Source organism: Dipodomys ordii, unplaced genomic scaffold (genome assembly GCF_000151885.1).
Source record: "Dipodomys ordii isolate 6190 unplaced genomic scaffold, Dord_2.0 Scaffold183, whole genome shotgun sequence".
In the NCBI taxonomy this organism is placed as follows: domain Eukaryota; kingdom Metazoa; phylum Chordata; class Mammalia; order Rodentia; family Heteromyidae; genus Dipodomys; species Dipodomys ordii.
Window position 1 is genome coordinate 1,086,291 of NW_012267399.1, and position 25,908 is coordinate 1,112,198.

Genomic DNA, 25,908 nt, shown 5'->3' on the forward strand with positions numbered 1-25,908 from the left:
CTTTCTTTCTTTCTTTCTTTCTTTCTTTCTTTCTTTCTTTCTTTCTTTCTTTCTTTCTTTCTCTCTCTCCCTCTCTGTCTGTCCATCCTTCCTTCTTTCTTTCTCTTTCTCATTCTCTTTTTCTCTTTCTCTTTCTCCTTGTCCTGGGGCTGGGCACTGTCCCTGAGCTCCTTTTGCTCAAGGCTAGCTCTCTACCACTTGAGCCACAGCTCTACTTCTGGCTTTTTCTGTTGCTGTGGTACTGAGGAATCAAACTCAAGGTTTCATGCATGCTAGGAAAGCACTGTACCACTAAGTTATCTTTCCAGCTTCTGACCTTTTCTTTACCTAAGAACTTTCTAGCTCTTCAGCCCCATTTCAGCCAGGACTCTGGGGCATCCAGAGGTGGGTTCTGCCTTCTGGAGCTTGTCTACTTAAACATACAGATGCAGCCCAAACAGGACGTGCTCTTTTCTTAAAAGATTAAGGCAAGAAAGGTGCACAAGTGGCTTTGTTCCCTTTACACATCTAGCTGAAGAAAACATTCACTTGAGAAGTAAAGGGACAGTATTAGCTCTAAACAGTCTTTAAGTCATTTTTCCTTTGCTCAGGCACTTAGACCAAATATGATCTTAAACATCAATATTCATAGTTTTTTGTTTTTGGTCGGTCATGGGGCTTGAACTCTGGGCCTGAGCACTGTCCCTCAGCTCTTCAGCTCAAGGTGAGCACTCTACCACTTGAGCTACAGCACCACTTCCGGTTTTCTGGTGGTTTTTATTGGAGATAAGAGTTTCAAGGACTTTCCTGCCCGGGCTGGCTTTGAACCATGATCCTCACATCTCAGCCTCCTGAGTAGCTAGGATTACAGGCGTGAGCCACTGGTGCCTGGCAATATTTTTAAGCCATTTCCTTGCCCTGGTATTTTGAACTTCTAATGTGGAAAAATGTGAATATATCAAGGTAGAGAGATGTGCTAATAAATCCAACTTATTATTTATTTATTTATTCATTCATTCATTTATTTATTTATTTAGGGTGCTTGAACTCAGGGCCTGGGCACTGTCCTTGAGCTTTTCTCAAGGCTGTGCTCTACCACTTGAGCCATAGCTCCATTTCCAGGTTTTTTGGTAGTTTAGTGAGTCTCGTGGAATTTTCTGCTCAGGCTGGCTTCCAACTGCGATCCTCAGATCGTAGTCTCCTGAGTAGCTAGGATTACTGGCATGAGCCACTGGTGCCCTGTTTCTACTCATATTTTTAACTTCATCTATATCTTCTTTCCTCTCTTGATCATTTTGAAGTAAATCCAAAACATATCATTTCATCTGTATGGTATTTTCAACTTTGCTCATTATCATACAGAACTCGTTAGAGATCTATCACTGATATTTCTTGTATGTTTACTTGTGATAGAGGCTTATTCATACAGATCTCATTTATGCAATAAGCCTGAGAGGCAGACCAGAGATGAAGGAACTGTGATTCAAAGAAATAAAGTCATGTACCTAAAGTTGCATGGCCAGAAGTAGAGAGATGTTAACTCCAGGTTAGCTGGGCTTTAAGTTCTGTGCTATCTAGGAATAGTATGTTTTCTTTAAGTCAAGCCCAGCTTCTATCCTGGTCAGAGGTGGCTTGTTAAATTACTTTGGTGCTGGTGCTTTATATGACATTATGGCCAGTCTCTGAGACTGGGAATGTGACTTCAAGTCAAGGATCATTAATCCCTTATGCTCTAAAATCTAAGACATTTTTAGTGTTGTATTGGCACTCTAAAAGATTTTTAGATTTGGGACTTTTGGATTAGTAATTTCCAACTGGTAAAATCAATACAAGCATTCCAAAATCTGAAAAAGTCTGAAATCTCAAAAACTTGTGGTCCTAAGCATTTCAGGTAAGGGGTACTCAGCCTGTAGTAGAAAAAGAATAGAAGATAAAGATTGTATTCTCTTTTAGCTTGAAAAAGAACATTGTGTCAAGACAAAACCAATGTGAATTCCCCAAATTCCAGCTCAGAATGAGTTTGTTTATAGACTCCTGAAGGTCAAAAGCTCATTCAGTTCACTCCCCTTCAAGGGACACAAATGCTTGCTGTCGGAAGATCTGGATGGAGGGTCATTAGTAAGGAAAGCTACCAGCTTCAATAAAAGCTGCCAGAGGGTTGGGGGTGTAAGTTAGTGGCGAGTGCTTGCCAAGTGTGCATGAGAGGTCCTGACTTCTATACCTAACTTTGGGAATGGGGAACAAAACTACTAGAGATGCATAGGCTTTGTTAAATAGTTCTGTCACACTTCCTTTCCCTCTTATTATTAACAAAAGACTATCTCTTGGCTACTTGTGAGAAGGTAATTTTTTTCCTCCCACCCAGAATATCTCTGTAATCAATCTCAATTCCATCCAGCTTCCAAGGAAAAGATGTTCCTTCTTTGCAAGGCTATTTTCTAGATGTCTTAAAGGTACTAGCTTATCTCAGTGTAGGTGGGACAGTGTAGCAAGATAGGCCTTGCAATGGGTAAGGATACCTAGCAACTGATGTGATATTGCCTGTACTTATTCATAAACTCCTAAGAATGCTTGCATAGATCAAGAGTAGCAAGGCCAATGTAATCCTGTCAATGAGTAAAAAAAATATAGATAATGAAATGAGATTACCAAGATGATAAATGTTTGTGATAGAAGAAATATAGAACTCAATGGGAACCAACCCAAGGGGAGTCTTACAAACCCCTTTCCCATACAGAAGGCCTATGTTTAAGTTGAGACTGCCTCACTCAAGAGACACAATCTAGGTAAAGACCAAGATGAAGCATGAAGGATCTTCACTAGTTGAGCTAGAGTGATTAATGAAGAGCACTGGGTGGATTCTGAAGATACCTGGGAGATGAAATTATCTGACCTGGGGGCTGGGAAGGTGGCTCAGTGGTAGAGCGCTTGCCTTGCATGCTTGAGGCCCTGGGTTCGATTCCTCAGCACCACATAAGAAAAAAGCCAGAAATGGTGCTGTGGCTCAAGTGGTAGAGCGCTAGCCTTGAGCTGAAGAGCTGAGGGACAGCGCCCAGGCCCAGAGTTCAGGCCCCACGACTAGACCCCCCACCCCCGCCTCCCACACACACAAAAAGAAATTATCTGACCTGGTGATTGGATTGAGGAAGAAGGCAGTGCTTGCCCTACATAACCTGCAGTTCTGGCTGATCCACAGGAGTAGGGCTCTTTGAGCCTGTCACTAACAAGGTGGGCTTCCTATATGACTAGAGTGCTTGTTTTCTTATTTCACCTTATTTTTTATGCTATTTAGTTCCCAAGGGCCTGGACATCAGTCAGTAGCTCCAGTTACTTTGTACACAGATGGTAAGTGGCAGGCAGGATTTCATTCCAAGGAAGTTTGGCCCCAAATGTGCTTCTAAACACTATGCTACACTGCCTCTTACTTTAATAGTCTTCAGGGAAAAGTCCTCATCTTTAACTGTACTTTGTAGACTGAGTGCTGAGTTTGCATTAGTAATATAGTATGCAGTTACTGCTTCATAGAGGTTTTAATTGTAGTTGTAGTTATGAAATTGAGTTATAGTAACTTTATGCTGGCTTGAAAGATGCTGAACTTTCTCAATGTTCTCCAACCTCTTTTTTTTGGGGGGGGGTGGTCCAGTCGTGGGGCCTGAACTCTGGGCCTGGGCACTGTCCCTCAGCTATTCAGCTCAAGGCTAGCACTCTACCACTTGAGCCACAACGCCACTTCGGCTTTTTTCTTTTTGCTTATGTGGTGCTGGGAAATTGAACCCAGGGCCTCATGCATGCAAGGCAAGCGCTCTAACACTGAGCCACCTTCACAGCCCCTCATTTGTAATCTTCTTAAGCCCTTTTTCTGATTCTCAGTAATTATCTTGAATTGTGGCTTGGAGTCATGCTTTTCAAGGCTAAAAAGGGCTACACACAGGACTCCTTAAGTAGTCATTCTTGGGCTGAGATGTAAGGCTGCAGTTGTGGTGTTGAGTTTCCATGCAGAGGGGAGTTTTCTCTTCTGCAGCTCTTGACAAACACCTCTACAGTTCTCTAAAAGAAAAGAGAAGAGAAGCATTCCTCAGCAATGATGCCTGCAGCTGCCAGCAGCTGACTGACAGCAGGCTATGTACACTGATCCCAGGCTCTATCAAGTATTTTATGTTGAGGTGGGGCCTTGTGGTAACTTTGGAAGTTCAGAAGCCTGCTGTTGTGCTAAGTGGCCAGCTGCATGCTATGCAGGATCACCTTGGAGCTTCCTAACTAGGACAGTACCCTTGCCTGTCTGCCTTTCACAGCCACCCAGTGAGTTTAGCTTGTTTCTTCCATTTGGGTCTGAGTGGTTCTTCATTTTCTTATTGGGTTATTTGGAAAACAAATGCAGGTTGGAATTGTCCTGAAGGTTGCAAGTGGTAATTGGAGGATGCTGGTAGGTGTTATTTTCCTCATCTTCTGATCTGTGCTGAAGGGGATACATCTTACTGTTTGCTGGGCAAAGCTCAACTAAGATTTATGTAGATTTTGGGCCTGGGAGGGATAGCACCAGGTTCTCGGAGATAGCTATCTCCTGCTTCTCTAGGAGCAAATGAGCACAGAAAGGAAGTACTCCTCTTCTTCCAAAGGAGTTCATCCTGCTGAAAACCTGCTTGTCTGTGAGGCTGTTCTGTCGTCATTGGCTGATAGAGCCAGCATCTTGTCTCTAGATGCTGTCAGTCTTGGTCTAGCTTTGCCTGTTGCATTTGGTTGCCATGGCAGCAGAAAAAAATGGGGAGAAATGGAAACACCTGGCAAGCAAATGCAGAAACTTGACTGGTCAGTTTTCCTTCCTGGTTACTGGAGACAACATTTGTGACAATTTCAGGTAGGGGAAGAGATGGTGTTCATTCAAACATCTAGTGATGGCTTTTGATGTGGATATTTCAGAGAGATTGGGCCTTGGGATACAGTCATCACCACATAGCAACCATGTCGTTGGTGTGTCTGCTGAGTGAAATGCTGCAGTGGTGGGTCTGCTGTGTAGAAGGGAAGCTGCTCCTTGGGCAGAGTGATTTTATTTCTTCCTCTGACTTCCCTTCTTGTCCTTTTCTTTTACCTCCCATTATCTGGGAAGTGCTGGGATCTCCATTTAAAAATGCTGTTGTCTAGCTAGGTGTGTGACTCAAGTGGCAGAGAGCTTGCCTAGAAAATGTCATTGCCTAACAAGGACAATGGCTGCTTGGTAGACCAGAGGAGCAGACAGGCTGGAAGAAGGTTCCCTGAAGGGTCAGATTAGAATTGGATGTGAGATAGAGCGAAGTAGTGGTGGGACAGCAGGAGAGGTCCAGGTCTGCTTCTCTCCTGCACAAATAGACACTGAGCAGAGTACAAAACACGGGCTTAAGGCTAGATACAGACTTGGGGCTCAAGTTAAGTTTAAAGCAGTGCTCTGAATTGGGAAGTAAAGGGAGTCACAAGTCGGATGAGTTTTTATGCCAGGAGAGAGGGTGCACTTGGTGCTGTTTTCCAACTCCTTGGGTGGGATGAGGAACTGGAGCCTGTGCTTAGGAAGAGCTGAGAGGGACAAGGAAGGAGCACAATAAGTCATAGTTGAATAATGAGGCCACAGTTGCTGAATGAAAACCTGTGTCAGACAGCCTCCCCCAGGGTGCCAGGAGTTTCCAGTATGCGTTGGCAGTTTGTCTGCGTCTCTTTCTCTGGGAAGAGGAGTGTGGAGGTGTCTCTGCCCGTTTGGGCCAAGAACATTCTTTTTTCCTCACTTATATTGTGCATTGCTTTTCCTAGACCCCTTAATTGAGGGTAGAAGCTCCTGAACACATGTGCAGGTGTTTGTGAAAATACCCTCTCCTCATGCATCCCTCCTTTAAAATCAGTCAGTGAGCTGGGCTTTCCATGTGGAATCTTTTAAGGCAGTGCATGAATTTGGGGGTCCATTTTTTTTTTCAGGACTCCATGTGATAAGGTGTAATTTAATGAGGCCTTTTCTGCAAGAAATCCTGCTTGTCCATAGCTTCTAATCTCTTTACAGCTGTGACAACTCTTGGCATTGTTTTAGAAGAGAAGCTTATGCCACAGAATTTCAATCTTTTAACAGAAAACCTCCTAGATTAGGCTTTCATAGGAATGAGTATAGGAAGTGATTGTTGTTTAGAAACTGATTTTTGAGCACTGTGAGCATTCTGGAGAGACGTGCCTTAGGAGTTTAGAAAAAAACACAACTCTGTAGGTTCTGGGCTTTCTACTGGCAATAGTCAGGAATAATTTTTTCATGTTATGTTGTGCTTTGTAGTTTTCCAAGTATTTGTTTTGATTCATGAGCTGCCTTGTGAGGTGAAGAAATAGTTTTAACTTGGAAACGAAGGCCCAGAGAACTGAGGTAATTTGTGGGAGAGTCGGTAAGCTTCAGAAGTTGACTGGGCTTTTACTCTTTCCACTGCCCCAGCATCCCCTTGATTTAGCAACTGGCCGCGGGAGTGAGAAGAGCAAAGCCTCATATCATAGGCTGATCTTACTGTGGCAGAGCCTAGATATTTAGAGTGTTAATTGTTGTCTTAGAGGAGTTACTAATTTCTCTGGGCTCAGGTTCCTCATCTACAAAATGAGGGTGGTAAAACTACCTTTGTAGGATTGAGCTAATGCTGGAATAGAGTAGTACTTGACAAGTGCAGCCCAGTTTCCTGCTTGCTTGGCCCTGAGTACCTGCTCCTCAGGATTGGTGATGCTTGCTTGGTGACATGCCTCTTTAAGCAGTTTACTCCACTGATTAAAGGCAGCTCAGTCTCCCATTAAACAGACTCACTCGAGTTGAGAGTCATAAGGAAAAATGTCTTCTATATTTATAACCTCCCTCATCTATGCATAGTAGGCATTTAGTCTCGGATATTCAAGATGCAGAAGCAACTCCTCTTATGGATGGGGAAATCAAGGCACAGAGAAAGCTACTTCTTACCCAACTCCCTGACACATCCTTGACAAAGATGGGAGTAGAATCAAATCATATTTTAACTGGGCTTCTGCAGGCTGATTTTGTCTAGTCTTCATTTCTTTTGTTCATTTCTGTTGCTTTCTGAGGGGAAGCAATTGAGCTAAAACTCTAGCTCACTATTTTGAACTTCAGCCCACACCCCTCTAGCAAAACAATCAGCATTTATGTAGCTTAAGCCAAGGAAAGGGAGATCTTTGTTCAAATCATTCTGATGTAGTTTAGGAATCCAGACAGCATAACCCAGCAAGCAGGCTTTTAAGTTCATAGATTTTATTTAATGACACCATGAGTCTATATATGCAGGGTTGTTTTTGTTTTTGTTTTGTCCCATCTCCCTGGGATCTGCAAAACTCAGCTTGCCTGAGGCCAGGGACACAGGCTCTTCTCTGTGGAAGGGGATGTTTCTCAGTAAGACTTGTTAATAGAGCATAGGAGGCTGAGGATTTGAGGACAAACCATGTTTGCCCAGGCAGACTCTTCAGTGGGCAACACTCCTGTAGGGTGAACCTAGTTGAAGTGAATGTACTAGAATGCCCCTGCCCAGCTGAGCAAGGTCCCTTTCACTGCTATTTATTTGTTCTCACTGCTCAAAACGCTGGGGTAATAATCTCTAAAAGTTTCCTGGAGAACCAAGTTTCTCAACCAAGTGAGAAAATAATTTGGAGATTTTTTTGTTGACATTTTCTGTTTTTGTTTTGTTTTGGGTCCGGTTGTTGGGCCTGACTCTGGGCCTGGGCTCTGTCCCTCAGCTCTTCAGCTGAAGGCTAGCGCTCTACCACTTGAGCCACAGCACCACTTCCGGCTTTTTTTTTTTGCTTATGTGGTGCTGAGGAATCGAACCCAGGGCCTCATGCATGCAAGGCAAGTGCTCTACCACTGAGCCACTTTCCCAGTCTCACTTTTTGGTTTTTGATAAAATAAAACTTATAGTTTTATTTTTTCCAAGTCATACTCCTATTTGGAGGACCTGATAGAGCATGGATAGAACAAAATGCACAGATCTTGTTACTTGGATGGGTGGGTAGTTGTATGTGTTCTTTGAAAGAGTGAGATCAGGACTGCCAGGTAATAGTTGAATCTGGGAGCTGTTTCTGCTGGATGTGGGGGTGGGGTCCTACGGAAGACATGCTCCATGGTTTGTTTGTTTGTTTGCCGACCATGGGACCTGAACTCTGGGCCTGGGTGCTGTCCCTGTGCTCTTCAGCTCAAGGCTAGTGCTTTACCACTTGAGCCACAGCACCACTTCCGGCTTTTTCTGCTTATGTGGTGCTGAGGAATCAAACCAAGGGCCTCATGCATGCAAGGCAAGCACTCTACCACTGAGCCATCTTCCCAGCCCCAACGTGATCTGTGTTTGTAGAGACAAAACAGTCACCTCCCAGGACAAATTTAAGGTGTTCTTTCTTCTCCCTGCTCCATTCTACTGTCTTCCAGGAGACTGATGTGGTGACCATGGTCAGTGTTTCTTCCAGTGAAATATGTCACAGCGGGCTCCCAAGGCAGTATCATGCCTGTTCTTTACTCACAATTTCAGGGCAGTCTTTTTTTTTTTTTTTCGTTTCCAGACTATTGACTGGGAGAGTACTCCCAGTCTGCTATCATTCCAGAGCTAATGTGGAGAGTAGATGGGGGTTAGGCTGGGGAGAGAGCGTCTAAAAATAAACATTCAAAAATATAAAGTACAGCTGGGCGCCTGTGGCTCACGCCTGTAATCCTAGCTACTCAGGAGGCCGAGATCTGAGGATCACAGTACAAAGCCAGCCTGGACAGGAAAGTCTGTAAGACTCATCTCCAATTAGCCACCAGAAAACTGAAAATGGCGCTGTGGCTCAAGTGATAGAGCACTGGCCTTGAGCTGAAGCGCTCAAGGACTCTGCCTGGGCCCAGAGTTCAAGCCCCACCAAAAATAAAAATAAAAATAATCTATATATCTATCTAGATATCTATATAAATATCTAGATATATAGATATATATATAGAGAGAGAGAGTACAAAATGTTAAAGTACCTTTGTCCGAATTTGCTGGGCCAGTCACAGGTCTACAGTTTTTGTCCCACAGAGAAGTCATGAGGTGTCTATTAGTAAAAATGATGTAGTTTTTGAAATGATGTGGATGATTATAAGAAAATGTTTATATTGTAAGGTTTTAAAAATCAAGATGTAATTCATGAACATGATCACAGTTATATAAAAACAAAACTAACCCACCCACCCCCAGACCCAAAGCAAGAATATTAAAAAAAAAAAAAGACTGGAAGTAAGTCAAGTATTAAAAATGGATTTGTTTTGGCTAGCAGGATGTTGGGTGTCATTTTCTTTTCTGCTTTTCTTGTAGTTTCCATATATTCTATAATAAGCATGTACTATTTCTCAAATATTCTATTATTCTAGAATGATAATAATCAATATTAGTATCTATTAGTGAAAATAATTTGTACTTGATAAAATCCCAGGCAAACCTTTTGGGCTCTTGAACATCATGTCCTGTCAGCTGAGAGACACAGGCATCCTAAGTGAGGAACCCCAGAGCTCTTCTCCCTTTCCTCTTCCCCTCAGAAAATCTGAAATGGTCAAGACCAGGTTCCTGTTTTGGATATTGTTCTTCCTGAAGGTAGCTGTTACACAGGACAACCTCTCAGACCCCCTTCTCAACCCCCAACAGCAATTATCTCTTGCTGTGCAGAGTGCCTGCCAACAGGGAGAGGCTGAGCATGATTAATTCACCCTCTAAATGGGGAGCAGTAACAAAAGTCTGGCTGGGATGGAGGTCGGGGGCGGGGAATCTGGAGTGAGTTGCTTGGGCTGATAAGAAGCCAGTGATCTTTCTGCCTGGTGGTACACGCACCTCCAGCTGCCAGGCATCCCACTGGGCCAACCCCTTGGAAAGATAGTGCCGCTACAGCGGTCCTGCTACTGGCCCCACCCAGGGAGCATAGTGGACACACAGCTTTTGCAGAGAGCGTCCCTCCTGGATCAGGTCATGTGATGGATTACTATCTTTTGAGCAACAGTGGTCTTTGAAGGGCGCATCTACTGTGGAGATTAGAATTCTCCCTTTTGTACCCCTCTGAAAGTGAGTCTGGTGAAGGACGACTCAAGTGCTTTTTCCTCATCTGCACCCAGCCTGGATTCTTCAGCTGTCTCCTCAGAGTCCTGGCCCAGTCTGCCAAAACAGATTGTCTCCACTCTTCAGGCAGAGAACCTCTTTTTTTTTTTTTCCAAATTTATTTTTTACTCTATTCTACCTGTTTCTAACTGCATGGATCCTGTTACCCATTGGAATAGTGGACAAAACCCAGCCACAGAATGCTGAGAAAAGAAGCTTGCTGGTTCTGGAGTTGGCAAGGTCTTGCAACCAGGCATCGATCTGTTTAAGGATAATATTGTGTTTGTGTGGGGATATTTCTTACTGTTGCTTTGAAAGACTGGCAGATGCAAGCGCTCTGGGGAGGCAGGTGAGAAGGACCATCTTCAATGTCTCTGAGGTGTAATACCAAATGTTCCCAGACTGCCGGCTTCCTGGGACAGTTTCTTTTTTTTTTTCCTTTTTTTTGGGGGGGGAGGGGGTCCGGTCATGAGGCCTGAACTCTGGGCCTGGGCACTGTCCCTAAGCTCTTCAGCTCGAGGCTAGCGCTCTACCACTTGAGCCACAGCGCCACTTCCGGCTTTTTTCTTGTTGCTTATGTGGTGCTGAGGAATCGAACCCAGGGCCTCATGTATGCAAGGCAAGCGCTCTACCACTGAGCTACCTTCCCAGCCCCTGGGACAGTTTCTTAATCGGAAGCTTTATGTCACTGGGATGTTTGTTTGGTGGGGAAGCCCCGGGGCTACTTACTGGAGACTGAAGCATACTTCATTTCTTCCCGCTCTCCAGACATGGGATAAGGGGTTAATATCGCCAATGGCTCTATTTTGGGGCAAATGGAGTGTTCCCAGAATAGGACTCTTTGTTGAGTAGTCTATTTTGGGAGGCAAGCCCCACTGGCATTTATGTAAGCATTCTCTGTGTGTATCTGGGGGTGTGGATGTGTGCGCAAGTAGTTTCTTGTTACTAATTATAAGCATCTTCTTTTGGGAGTTAGGAGAATGGAGGTGTATGTGAGTAAGCTTATGGATTTCTCTTTCCTGCTGTGAAGAGAGGCTTGCACCTATTGATGGTGCAGTCATCACAAACATTTGCATAGGACAGTGAGTGTGGGTATCTTAGGACAACAGGCAGGGGAGAGGATTCGATCCTTTAAGGAGTGTCTGGTAATGGAGTTGTGCCCATCGGTCATCCTCTTGGTTCCCTGAAGCACCTAGGCAGGCTGCACATCATAACCTTATGTCTGTAGGCTAGAGCCAGGTAATCTCCAAAAGGTAAACTCTGGGTTCCTCTAACTAAGGCCAGGTAACCAGTTCTAACCTGGAACCAATCTCAGAAGTTTCCGATCAGCAGCTTGGCACCTACTCACTGGACTCCCCATGTGTCTGGACAGGCCAAACTCACATATGTCGAAGCAGGAGAGAAACCAAAGACCGTCCAGCATGGTCAGTGAAACATCCACAGCTGGAACCACATCCACCCTGGAGGCCAAGCCTGGACCCAAGGTGAGCTCTTGGCCACTGGCTCTTCCTTTTCCTCTTGTAAAACTGACCAAGGCCCTTTCATTGTAACATAAGCCCATTTGATCATCACTAGAATTTTAGAAGGGAGACCCAAAACATAGTGCTCTCCATAAATGACAGTCAGAAATGGAGGTCAAGATGAGTTGTGGTCCTTGTGCAAGGCAACAGGAAATTGCTGATAGACCAAGGCTGATGAATGAATGCACTCTTCACTTAATGTTTGTTGAAAAGGCCACACCTCTGTTCTCATGTATTAGAAAGAGCTTGGCTATCTTTGGTGACAGATGGGCCTGAGGAAGAGTGCCCTTGGGAAGAGTCCAAAAGCTGATGTGTTTTACCTGTGGGAACACTAAGGAGCAGAGGAAAAGAACCTACATTGTGAACTCACAAAGGAGGAGTACATATTGGGAAGCTGACAAAATCTAGGGCTAGAAAGTAGCTTTGCTCCAGGAAGCCATAGGGTGTACTAGAGCAAACAGCTGCCTTTGAAAGTCGATTGAAAAATCCCTTTAATTTTTTCTCTGTGATATAACTGGGAGGCTTGCCAGGTCTTGGGCTCTCTTTTTAATTAGAATTCCATGGCCGTATGCATGCCTATTCCCTGTCTTGTTGCTATTCTGATCAAACGGTATTGCCACTTAGAATGAGGCAGAGAGAGCCAACAACCCTCCTAACACACAAGTGTTTTTCTGTGCCCCCTCCCAATCCTTTGCTGCTAGAATTTAAGACTGCCTTTTCCTAGATCATCAAGTCCAGCAATAAAGTCCACAGCTTTGGGAAGAGGGACCAGGCCATTCGGAGGAACCTCAATGTTCCAGTGGTGGTAAGGGGCTGGCTGCACAAGCAGGTGAGGAGACGGAGAAGGGAGAGAGGTGGAGGGCCGGCTCTTGCTGGTTTCTTTCCATCTCTGATCCTAGGATGCTAGAAACAGATACAGAAAATTTCTGTTCCTGACTTTGGAGTAGGTAGATTCTTCCTACCATGCTGCACGCTCTTTTGTTTGTTTTTGTGAGTTGACAGTCTGTTCAGAAGTTAGAGCTTTTCTCCCAAAACCTACTTGACCTCTTTGACCCTGGGTACTACTGGTGGCCCAGGCCATAGTGTGAACAGATCAATCTAAATCATCCAGCCTCATCACTCATTCTCTGTCCGCATCTGCTTGCCTGATATTAATGTTTTTGTTATCATCTGGCTGAAAATTCCTCTTTCTCTTGTATGGCACACATATGTTAATACCTCAAATTTCAAATCAGTTCATTGTCTTCTCATGCCTTAACATCTTCCTTTGTCCTATTCTATTCTGCTTTTTCTGAATCTTAGTGATATGGTTACAGCACTATCTCCCAGTCATTCAGGTCAGAGATCTCAGAACCATTTCTGTTCCTTCTTCTCCTACCTCCATTCAATCAGAAAGCCCTGGCAGCTTTTACCTCCCTGGGCCTTTCTATCTCCATCTCTACCCCCACCCTGTTTGATCAGTGTCTGGACCTCTGGCCCTGGTGAGGTTGTGAGCTCCCAGAGCCAGACCATGTCTGTTTTGTTCTCTTTCTCCTATCCTTGCCATTCATTCATTCATTGGCTTCCCATGGCCTGCTATTTTTTCTAAGTGCTCTCACATTAGGAAGAGTTAACATGTGATTTCTGCTCTTGAGCTCATTATCTGTCAAGGGAAACAGAAAGAGCATCCCCCATATCACTATGGTCACCTAGCCCCATCTATTACCTATCATAGCATTCCCAAAAAGTCACCAGCAAACTCTAAGAACAATGATGTCCACTTTTGGGATGACATTGTGGGAAGACAGACAAGGGCATTACGTTGCATGCCACATGGGAGGAATCATAAAAAGTCCCACTGACGTCTCTCCCTAGTACTCTCTCCATGGGAACCCCCATAACACTCAGCCTAGTCTATTCCAGATAAGCCTATGGCTCTACCTTCTCATTCTTTCCCTTCACAGCTCTAGTTTCCTCTCTCTCTTTCTACACACACACACACACACACACACACACACACACACACACTCACACACACACACACACACACTCACACTTTTTCTTTATCTGAGCAGATTAACTCGACTTTTTCCATGTGAAACAAAGACTGCTCCTTAGAAATGTAGCAGGAGAGAGAAGTCATTGTAAATAATTCTCCTCTCCACCTCCCACACCTTTGCCAGCTCATTGGCAGTGCAATAGCCACAATAGATCTTTGTAGAACACCATGAACACACAGCAAAGTCTAGCTGTGCTTGAAGAGTCCTGAAAGGCTTTCCAAAGGAAGTAAGGTTTGAACCAGGTATGGAAGCATGAGTTAAGGGTCTCCTATTTATAGAGGTAATATGTGCCGTGTGACAAGATCTTAGAAATCAACTGATCAATTTACAGGAGATAAAACTGGTATTTGGATGGCATCAAGTTAAACTTGATTTGACTTTAGTAGTTTATTCTTTGTTGAAGATGAAGAACGTATTCATGTTGTTTAGGAACTGTTACATTCTTTTGTTTGTGTTTTAATTCAAGCCTGTGAAAAACTTCTACATAACAAAGAGAAATTTTAAGAGTCATCTGTACGCTAAAAGCAACTCTGAGGTTTTTGTAGGTTTCAGAGAAAGCTAACAGATTAACATTGCTATTTTCCTACTGTGGTCATGTTTTTTTTTGAATATTCACAAGTGTATAAGATATTCTTAATAAATGTAACTTTTTATATTTCAGATAAATAAAGGCAGACTCTTGTTATGAGCAAATTTGATAACAAATCTAAGTCTTTTTACATTGCATAGAAAGAAAACAACAAAATCAGTCCCTTGTGGAAAAGAACTGAGCTTCAATAAATGAGAACTTTGCCTCAGTTAATTAGCTAACTTCAGCTCTATTCAATACTATGTAAATTCAGTTTTCTAATCAATATAAATGCAGCTATTTAACAGGATAGTACCTTAAATCAAACAAAAAAAAACACCTTTTTTTGTTGATTTCTGTAGTTTTTGGATTCATATTTTTTCCTTTCTAAAAGAAAATACATTATAATAATTTGTTTCTAGGAGACCAGAAAACTCTTATTTCTTGTGATGAAACATCGTTGAAGCTAAGTTTAATTCCTTATTCAAAGAATAGCTATTCAATAAAACATTCATAAGTTTATTGGAAAAGGAAAGAGTCAATATGGGTCTTAGTTCCAGAATCAGATATGCTTGATTGGAAGGGAGTGCTGTGCTCATACTGTGACTGATTTGCTTTGTTTTGCAGGACAGTTCTGGAATGAGGCTGTGGAAAAGAAGGTGGTTTGTGCTTGCTGATTACTGCTTGTTTTACTATAAAGGTGAGCTTGAGTCTCAAGCTACCAAGATCTCATATGCTAAAGAGGGTGATAATGGTGGATCTCTCATATCCAGTTGTTGGGCCAGTGGCCTAATCTAATTAGTACTTTAATATCCTGCCAGAGTGTTTGCTTGTATGTATACATGGGAGTGGTTGGTGACTTCAGTTTTATCAGTGCTGGCTTGGAAATTCAATTAACACTACATATGATCATATAAAATGATGTTTGTTGAAATGAACTCCAAGACATGGAAACGAGTTTTTTTTTATTTTACTTTTTGTGATTTTTGTTTTGTTTTGTTTTTTGTATTTCCCCTTTTGTTGCTGTTTTTGAGTTCTTTTTGTCTTGTATGTGAGTTTATCTGTTTGGGGGAGGCACAGAAATAGTGTGACAAGGGGTGAACTAATTCTGCAGTGATACTCACTAGACACTATGTTGAAAATGAGCTCTACAAGTTAGGAGGGGGGCTTGAGAGGGAAAAATTGGGAGAAAATGAGGGAAGAAGTGACACTGTTCAAAAAGAAATGTACTTATTACCTGACTTATGTAACTGTAAACCCTCTGTACATTACCTTTACAATAAAAATTTTTTTAAAAAGAAATTCAATTTAACACAATCCAGTTTGCTTACTACTTAGAGTCTCAAGACCCAGAGTTATCTTAGCTCCTTCCCAGATTGGGATATGTTTACCTTGAAAGTATTCTGCAGAGCCAAGAAGTGTGGGTAAAAGGTTGTAGTTGGTAACCTGTCACCAAAGTTTGTCATTTGTGATACTGGATAGGCAACTAGTGAATTGAATTGTCCATTTGAGCTTTTATGGAGCACTACATAAAGCTAGGGACTAGACAGTGCTTAGAAGGAAGTCTCAAAATACAGAGGGAAAGAAAGACAAGACTGATTATGATCTGTGCTTTAGAGGACACTCCAAGTCCTTAAGCACTTCAGGGAATGACAAGTGAATTTCCTGCCAGAGAATCTGAGAAAACCTCTTAGAAAATATGGATTGTGGGGGGAAAAACAAAGAAGAAGAAGACATGGATTGGAGTTGGGCTTTTAAGGATTGGTAGACCTTTGCCTATGTGTCATAGGCATTACAAAGAGATTACACTTTGAGTAAAGCTCTAGAAGCAGAAGCAAGTCAGGTGACAGATGGACTTACATAGCCAAATGAGTCTTGCATGTGGGATATTCTAGGAGACAAAGGTCAGGGGGTGGGTAAGGGTGGCCACCAGTAAGCAAGGGGATGAACTGGGACTTCATTTTTTATCCAATGGCGAATCGAGTGCTTTTGAGTTGGATGTCAATGGGGGAAAACTCTGTCATTAGAAAGTAAGAGACAATTGGTTATAGAGATGGTTTGAAAAAAGGGGAGAGTAGAAGACAGAACTTTTTTATATCCTCATAACTTTGCTTGAGAGGTTTGTGCTTCTTAGAATGCCTTTCCTAATCCCTAAAAATGCTTAAAACCTTGATTTCTCCAGACTGTATGCCAATCATCTCTGTCCCCACAGCATTTATCAGCCCCTTTTTAAAATTAGCAGGCTGAGTTGAGTATATTTGCATGGCTCTTTCTGCTCTTCAGGAGAGTGCCTTGGTTGGTTCACTTGTGTGTTTCTAGCATTAACACATAGATACTCTATGGAGAGGAGTTGGTATGGGCCTGGGAAAACAGGGGCCCTGGGTAGGTCACTCAGAAGTTTGTTCTGATGTGTATTTCCATTCAAAGACAGCCGAGAAGAAGCGGTCCTTGGGAGCATCCCTCTGCCCAGCTACGTGATCTCACCTGTGGCCCCTGAGGATCGTATCAGTCGCAAGTACTCCTTTAAGGTACGTCTCCTTCTCTTGTGTAGTAATTCATTTTAGGAAACTGTTCTCAGAAGTGTGCAATGATTCACACTTGTAATCCCAGCTACATGAGAGGCAGAGATGGGAGGTTTGAGATTGTGTTCTTCTGATCTAGTCAGTTGTGTTCTTCTAATCTAGTCAGTTCTGGAAAAACCCACACAGACCCACTCAGAGATGTGCTTTCCATCAATGCCTTAGGGACTTCTCTATCCAACCAAATTGACAAGCAAGATTAAAAAAATCATACATTGTATTGCTAAAACCAACTTCTTTCATACCTGTTATTTAGTGCTTCTAGGAAGTTTCTGAGGTCAGCGGTTCTAATTTCATTTTATAAATTAGGGGTGAGAGGATCTGCGATTTTAAGAAACTTGTCTAAAATTACAAGCTGGTAGATGGTGGGGGGCAGAACTCGGCCCTGAATTCTATCCTCTTTCAATTATGTTATAGGAAAGAGGACAGTTTCTTTGCCTTTGTTTGCTTTTTCTTCCATGCCTTATCTTCGTTACTTCCTACACATTGCAAGAGACAGCAGGAGGTAGCTTGAATGGACATTTATTGTATCATTAGGAGCTCAGTCTCTTCTGTAGTTCAGGATCCTTTCTGAAATCATTTTCTTCAGTGATTTTCAGACTTTTCTATCTGGATTGAATATCACTATTGGACAATACTTGGGAGCCAATATTACATGTGTTCTTGGGGAGAGCAGTATTTGGAATATCATCACAGTAACTTAAAACTATTTATATATTTCATCTTAACACTTCATTGGGAGGTGTGAAAATAGATTCCAAGAAAACATCTTTTAAGTGTCCTAGGTTCTCTCCTCTCCCTGAGCTACCCTCACTCCTTCTGCCCCCCCCCCCCCCCCCCCCCGCCCCTCCTACTCCTTCTCCCTCCCTACCCCCTTCCCACTGCACCCACACACACACAAAAAAATACTTGAAGTAAATCTTGTCTGGAAAACAGAAGGCATCTTCAGCATCTGAGAGCAGAGAAAGCTACTTCAGGCAGATCTGATTTTATAAAATGACACTGGTGTTCCGAGTCTGAACGAGAAATTGTCCCCTTTGGGTTACAGCGTTATTCTTCTTAGAGGGCAGAGGACAATTTTCTTGTGTTCTTGTGCATGGTGTTTACTGTCCTGGACCTCATACCTGCCTCATGTGTCGGTTCTTTCTGTTCAGAGCTCATATTCACCCACTGTTGCAGGGATCCTTTGCCTAAGATTGTTCAGAATTCCCTGTTAGGCACAACCCGAAAGCTTCTATGTCATTCTTTCCCAATGGCTCTTTCTGTCATTCTTTCCCAATGGCTGTTACCAGGGAGACCAGTTGCTAGGTGGACCCAGAGCCTTGGAGAGGACTTCAGGATCATCCATGCAGGGCTCATGGTGTCCTCTAGAGCAGTTCTGTCCTGATGGGCAGGGCATTCATGTCCTGCTCGCCAACCTGGAGAGTCTTCCCATACAGCATCTTGAATACATAGTCTTTTTACCCTGTAGTTCATCTCTAAGTACTCGGATCCAAGATGTGGAGCAGGAAGTATCCTTACACAGCTGCAGTCTAAGGATCTTCAGTAGAAAAGTCTTTACTGCTTCCACATCGTTACTTTTCCTTTGTCAAGATCCAGGGTTCACTATTGCCTTTAGACTATAAATGTCTGTGGATAAGGTACATCTTGTTTTTGTAGCACCTAAGTGAGTAAGAAAGTGATTATTAGGAAAGCAGGCACCACAGTTATCTGCATTGTGATGGCTTGGTCACCAGTAAACATCATAGATAGCTTCATATCATGGCACAATTTTTGACAATATTTCAAAATGTCATTTATGTTCACTGACACCTTAATTCTGTAATAATTATTACATCTGCCACTTGATGTGTCTTTCAGCACATTATTTAAAAAGCACCTATATATTACATTACACACTGAAATGATTCAGATAACCATATTTTGGTATAATGTATTTATTTTGTTTGCTTAAAAGCATTCTGAGTCGGACACTGGTGGCTCATGCCTATAATCCTGGCATCTCAGAAGGCTGAGATCTGAGGATTGCAGTTTGAATCCAGCCTAAGCAGTAAAGTATGTGAAACTCTGGGCTCCAATGAACTACAAAAAAGCCAGAAGTAGAGATGTTGTAGAGCACTAGCCTTGATCAAAAAAGTGGACAGTGTCAGGCCCCGAGTTCAAGCCCAGGACTGGGACTGGTGTATACACCCCTCCCCGCCAAACACACGCATATTGAGAGGTGTTTGTAGGATTCACTAGACTATCAAAAATGTCCATGCCACAAAACAGGGTAAGAGCCCCTGCTGAAGGAATGCCAGGAGACAAACCCTCTACTCATTTCGTGCTTTAATTAACTCCTGTGTTTTGTTGTTTGGTGGTTGATGGGTGCAGAAGATACAACAGTGAAAGGGGGAAAAAAACACTTGTCTTCATAGGGCTTATATTCTCCAGTTTGCCTCAGCATGTAGAATGTTAGGAGATAAGCAGACATCAGGAAAAGTTACCTTTCTTTTCTTACTTCCATTCTGTTCTCATCTCTTTCAAATCCATTTCTTCCTCTACATTGTCACTAGCCTATCTTGGTTGCCATCTTCTCTTTCCTACATAACTTACTGCTAGAACAGTGGCTAGCATATAGTAGGCACGCCGTAAGTGCTGATGGTGACTACTTCAACTTTTCCCCTCCCTCCCTCCCTCCCTCCCTCCCTCCCTCCCTCCCTTCCTCCCTTCTTCCCTTCCTTCCTTCCTTCTTTCCTTCCTTCCTTCCTTCCTTCCTTCCTCCCTTCCTTCCTTCCTTCCTTTTTTTTTTTTTGCCAATACTGAGGCTTGAACTCCGTGCCTAGGCACTATCCCTTGATCTCCTTTTGTTCAAGGCTAGCACTCTACACTTGAGCCACAGTTCCACTTCCAGCCTTTTCTGTGATTTAATTGGAGATAGGAGTCTCACGGTCTCTCCTGCCCCGGCTGGCTTTGAACCACAATCCTCAGATCTCATCCTCCTGAGTAGCTAGGATTACGGGCATGAGCCACTGGCACCCAGCTGACTGCTTCAACTTTCTAACTCCAGTCCATCCTTCACACAGTTCCTAACTTGCACTTTGTACAGATTGTATTCCTACCACAAACTCTTCAGTGGCTCTCCTTCTGCCTTCAGGATTAAGTCCAATCTTGGTTCACAAAACCCTAGCCCGTCTGCCTAGCTACATCTTTGGTCACATCTTATACTTTCTAGTCATACATAGTGGCTGCAGTCCTCAGAACATTTCTTGCACATAGACTTGTTTTGCTCTGCTTTACTTTGTTTTTAACATGCTTGGGATTGAACCAAGAATCTCACACTCTCTGCCACTGAGCCACATCCCTTTTCCCACTCATAGGCCTTTGAGCTTCAGCCTTAACCTGGAATGTTACTTATGCTTTGGTTCTCTATTTAGGGTTACCTCCTCCAGAAGCTTTCCTTGGGCCCTCTGAGCAATTTAGATACCCTTCTGCATTTCCACAACTGTTTTTCACTGAAGTAGAAACATTTGATTTACATGAGTAGTCACCAGGAAAACTAGCCTATTGCTATCTGGATAGCTGTGGCTAATCTCACTCTTAGACATGGGTCCAACACTTTGTAATGGAAGTTATGGTCAATAACAGTGATTATACTTTCCCAGATAGGGTGGCCTCAGACTTGCTTTTATATATATATATATGTATATATGTATATATATATATAATTTTTTAAATTTTTTATTGTAAAGATACTTTACAGAGGGTTATAGTTACATGAGCAAAGTAATGAGTACACTTCCTATTGAGCATTGTTACCCCCTCTGACTTGCTTATATTTTATATAAAGTCCACTTAAATGAGTGATGGGAAGGAGAAAAGTCTAAAAGTTTCCAAAAAGGCTAGGTACTGGTAGCTCAGTATAATGGCCAAGCAACAGCATAAGGCCCCAAGTTCAAGCTCATGTATGAGCGTGCGCGCATGCACACACACGCACACACACACACACACACACACACACACACATACCAATTTCCAGAAAGCTCATTCATTTATCCCTTCCTTAGGTTTCTGAAGTGACTGTTTCTGTCCTAACTTCAAATAACATCTTGTGAACATAATGAACAGGCTGTGCACTAAGCACCCTGTGTGTGATTTATGTAGCCCTTCAGGGTAGAGACTCCTGTTACCCATGGTCTCATTTTAAAGAAATGTCTTCACAAGGAAGTGAAGACATTTGTCCAGGCTTACCTTGATAGAAAGTAAGGAGCATAGCCCATTTTGGACATTAAGCTTCCTCTAGCAGCCTAAATTCCTACTCTGTTCTCTGGGCTGATCATAGTCATCCAAAGGTTGAAGATGAGAAGTTCTTTTGCTTACTCTCAATGAATGGACACCACTTATGAGCCTGAGACCACCCCTTCCCCCCTCCCAAAATAAACAAAATAACCTTTATGCTATTTGGGCCTTGGCATCTTCCTCAGGCTCAGGGCACTTAGAATTGGGTCAGACGAGAAGGAAGCTTATGTTCTTTTTGCCTTCATAGTGCATACAATAGGCACTCAGCAAATCTTCCTATACCATCTTCCAGTGAAGATTGGGTTCTAATTTTTACTTACAAAGTATAAGACAAGACCCTGCTTATCAGAGAAGAGGGGGGTATGTGGTGTTGCCTGTGGTTTGCAGAGCATCTCATGTGCTTTCTAGTATCTCTTTCCAGATTTGTTTCAAGGAGACACACAAAAGCACAAGCACATAGTAGGTGCACTCATATTTTTAATTCAGGCTTGGTCAACTTTGTAGTGTCTTTTGAAGAGACAAAAACAGAAGTTTCTTTGGGCACACACTGCATCTTATCCCAAGCAGTTGAAGCACAGCAAACCAAATCATCATGAGCACCAAGCTACATGGTGTAATAGCTCATTTGCATTTAATCCCTGTCTAGTTGTTAGCCAGAAGTGTGTGTTTCAGATGAACCCAGATAAGGATTCTTGAGTCTGCTTCTGCAGAATGAGGATTTTTTTTTTTTTAAGACTACTTCTGGGGCTGGGAAGGTGGCTTAGTGGTACAGTGCTTGCCTAGTATGCACGAAGCCCTGGGTTCGATTCCTTAGTACCACATAAACAGAAAAGGCCAGAAGTGGCACTGTGGCTCAAGTGGTAGAGTGCTAGCCTTGAGCAAAAGAAGCTCAGGGACATTGCCCAGACCTTGAGTTCAAGCCCCAGTGCTGACAAAAAAAATTTTTTTTAATGTTTTTAAGTCTACTTCTGGGGCAGGGATGTGGTTCAGTAGTTGAGTGCTTAAGTGGTAGTTGCACAGCCCTAGGTTAGATTTTTTTAGCCCACAGTACCCTCGGCCAAATCTGTTTCTAATGTGCACCTTGTCTTTGTGCTCCCCCCTCCCCCCCGCCCCTTGGTAGGAGTGAGATAAATAGGACATAAATTGAGCTGCAGGTTTTCTGTTGTTTTTTTGTTTTGTTTTGTTTTTGGTCGGTCATGGGGCTTGAACTCTGGGCTTGGGTGCTGTCCCTGCACTCTTCAGCTCAAGGCGAGCACTCTACTGCTTGAGCCACAGCGCCACTTCTGGTTTTTTAGTGGTTTATTGGAGATAAGAGTCTCACAGATGTTCCTGTCCAGGCTGGTTTTGAATCGAGATCCTCAGATCTCAGTCTCCTGAGTAGCTAGGATTACAGGCGTGAGCTACCGGTGCCTGGCTAATGCAGGGGTTTTCTTATGAGGAACAGACACAACTAACATTGGTCCTGGCTGTACTAAGAAAATAGCATCCAGCTTGTGGTATTCTCTAGATGTGGAAACAGGTTAACTGGTGCTGGGGCTTTTAGTCTGGAAGGGGAAGCATACAGCCAGGGCACCTCCTTGTTCTTGCTTCTAGAAGAAATGTGCTAAGCTCTCTTTGTCCTGCTGTCTGTCTCATGCTTGCAGGCTGTGCACACAGGGATGCGGGCACTTATCTACAACAGCTCCACCATGGGCTCCCAGGCTGAGCAGTCAGGCATGAGGACCTACTACTTCAGTGCTGACACCCTGGAGGATATGAATGCATGGGTCAGGGCCATGAACCAGGCTGCACAGGTGCTGTCTCGATCATCACTGAAGAGGTCAGTCCTGGGGAGGGTCCCTGCCAGATCATTCCCTACTCTAGGTTGAAAGCCTCTGATGCCCTAACCCACCTATCTATGTCCTTCTCTTCACCAAATGAAAAGAAACAGTGAGATCTAGAGGGGTAGACTTCTTGCCCAGGTTTCACAGCCACGGAATCTGGTATGTTTCTCAGTTTTTGTTTGTTTGTTTTCCGTAAGTTTAGTAAAAGGGTCAAAGAAAATCTAAGTCACTTTTACAGAATGATCTCCTTGATTGGTACCCTTTTAAATATCCCTTTAAAGTGTGTGTGTGTGTGTGTGTGTGTGTGTGTCACTGAAAATCATCTAGTATCCGTGTATGTGGATCATGGTATTAGTCTGTTTTCTGTTGCTATAAAGCTAGATAATTATATAAAGCAAAATGGTATATTTAACTAACTAACAATTTTGGAAGTTGAAAGTGTAAATAGGATGGTGTTGAATCTGGCTAAAGCCATCTGGCTACATCAGATCATAGTAAGTGGCATGAAAGGGGAACATGTAAGATCACAGCCAGGCGCTGGTGGCTCACACCTGAAATGCTAACTACTCAGGAGGCTGGGATCTGAGGATCACAGTTCAAAGCCAGCCTGGGCAGGAAAGTCTGTGAGATTCTTATCTCCAATAAACCACTCCCAAAACCAGAAATGGTGTTGTGGCTCAAATGGTAGAGCATTAGCCTTGAGCTCAGGGACAGCTCCCAGGCCACGAGTTCAAGAGTTCAAGCCCCATGACTGACAGAAAAAAAGACAGATCACAGTTAAACTGGAAGCCAAAGAGCTATTCAAGGTTCAAATTTGTTATTCTAAAACATCTTTTTTTGTGTGTTGGTCAGTCGTGGGGCTTGAACTAACTCTGGGCCTGGGCATGGTCTCTGAGCCACAGGGCCATTTTGGGTTTTTGGAGTAGGTTATTGGAGATAAGAGTCTCACATGGGCTGGGAAGGTGGCTCAGTGGTAGAGCACTTGCCTTGCATGCATGAGGCCCTGGGTTCGATTCCTCAGCACCACATAAGCAGGAAAAAAAAGCCAGAAGTGGTGCTGTGGCTCAAGTGGTAGAGTGCTAGCCTTGAGCTGAAGAGCTGAGGGGCAGCGCCCAGGCCCAGAGTTCAGGCCCCACAACCAGACCCAGGGGAAAAAAAAAAGAGTCTCACAGACTTTCCTGCTGGGCTGGCTTTCAACCTTGATCCTCAGATCTCAGCCTCCTGAGTAGCTAGGAACATCTTGCTCCTATACAACCCTCATTTTCTTTATTTTGATTCGTATAAAACAAATATTTGTTTTGTTTTGATTTCAACAAACTTCAGTTCCTTCTAGACTTTATCTTTTGACCATCTTTCATTATGGGTCTATTCCATAGTGGATTTGTGCTTGGTTTTGTGTCCTACCTTCCATTTCGTTCTTTTAAAATTTTTATTTTTATTTCTTTTAAAATTTTTATTGGCATACATTGTAAAAAAACTGGTTTTTAGTACTTTGATCTTGTTTATTCCTCCATTGCCATCTTTTGTCCTCTAGTCCCCCCTCAGTCTGGTCCCCCTCTTTCTCTTCCCAAATAGCTACCTATTTTCATGTCTTCCCTCCACGTCTAAATCTAGATTCTGCACAAGAAAGAAAACATGAGATACTTGACTTTCTGAATGTGGCTTTTTTCACTTCAGATGGTAATCTCCCATTGAGGATCATCTATCCATTTCTTTCAAATGATATGTTTCTGTTCTCCTTCAGCTCAAGGCAAGTGCTTGAGCCACAGTGCCACTTCCTTTGTTCTTCTTCCTGGCTAAATAATACTTCATCGTTTTATTTGCCAATTATACACTCATTGGCTCACTTCCATATCTTCTATGGTCCTTAGATTTGTGCTGCAAGAATTTTCTTGTTATGACAGTGGAGATGGCAAATGGGCTATTTTTTATGTACCATCTTTGTAAAATTCATTGTGGCTGATTAGGCTACTGGGTAAAGGAGAATTTGAGATTGATATTGGCCTTAATAAGAAAAAAGTTGTAATTGATAGATGATATTTGTCACCTATCGATTATAATACTTGTTAAGATTTGGATTTTTTCCTTTCTTTTATTTTTACCTGAAAAAAATTATTTTAGATTTTGATTTGGAAAAAAGATTATTCCTTTTAAAGTCTCAGGCCATTGAATTCTCTCTAAGCTTTCTCTGAAAATGTTGAAATTTATTACTGTTATGCTCTTAATGAACTTAAAAAAATGATTATGTTTGTCCCCAGTTACTTGCCTTAAAAACAAACATACAACCCATATTCTATCTTTGGAGTCAAAATAAAGATGTAATAGCATTTTTCCCTTCCTGAAAGATGAACTCATCAGCTAAGCAAATAGAATCTTATGAACGTTTCCATTTTTCCAGAATAAGATGTTCAGACATTTGGTTAGTTAAAATTATTTATGAGATTGGACTAAATTTTGCCTCTCCTCCAGTCTGGTGATGTGTTTTGGAAGATCGCCCTCACTGTCAGTGGTCACCCTTGCAGGGACTGGTGTTTTCTTTCTTTATGGCACTCATGATCACAGGTGACTGAACTATAATCAACATTTCCTTAAAAGGGAAGAATATGTTGCTTTGTGTCACTGAAAAGTTTGGGATAGGCCTGGCTTTATAATAGCTGGATTCAGGACTCCAACATTGTCATTCTAAGTTCCTCTCAGGCTCAGGGCTTTGCTCACCTGTTTGCTGGATTCAGTCTTGAGCTCCCTGGTGAGATCCCTAGTATGTCTGAGATCTGGTGATAAGATTGCTGCAGTAGTCCTGGACCTGTGCCATAGGTCTAAAGTCCAGCAAGAAATAAACCATAAATCAATGACAATTTTTAGAGTCATGGGAGAGGGCAAGGGAGAGTAACCATGGAAGGCCTCCATTAGAGGCTACAAGAAAGTCAGATTGGCAAAACTGAGGAAAAGCATTCAGACCAAAATGGTGCATTAATAAATTTAGATGGTGGTTTAGAAAGTGGATGAATCACTCATGTGGAGAACTAGAGATCTGAGGATC

General features: G+C 42.8%; 1 protein-coding gene across 4 annotated transcripts in view; it reads left to right on the top strand.

The window, feature by feature from the left end:
- The window catches only part of Plekha7 (pleckstrin homology domain containing, family A member 7), a 215,440-nt gene that overhangs the window by 139,084 nt on the left and 50,448 nt on the right, over window positions 1–25,908 (top strand). For 3 of the 4 annotated variants that reach the window (XM_013034137.1, XM_013034140.1, XM_013034139.1), the window contains exons 3-7: window positions 11,434–11,545; window positions 12,306–12,410; window positions 14,816–14,888; window positions 16,616–16,716; window positions 22,689–22,864. In XM_013034137.1, the coding sequence (XP_012889591.1) occupies window positions 11,447–11,545; window positions 12,306–12,410; window positions 14,816–14,888; window positions 16,616–16,716; window positions 22,689–22,864 (554 nt within the window). In that variant the 5' untranslated portion in view covers window positions 11,434–11,446. Of the gene's footprint in view, window positions 1–11,433; window positions 11,546–12,305; window positions 12,411–14,815; window positions 14,889–16,615; window positions 16,717–22,688; window positions 22,865–25,908 lie in introns of those variants that run through there. The other variant, XM_013034141.1, reaches the window with a different exon arrangement.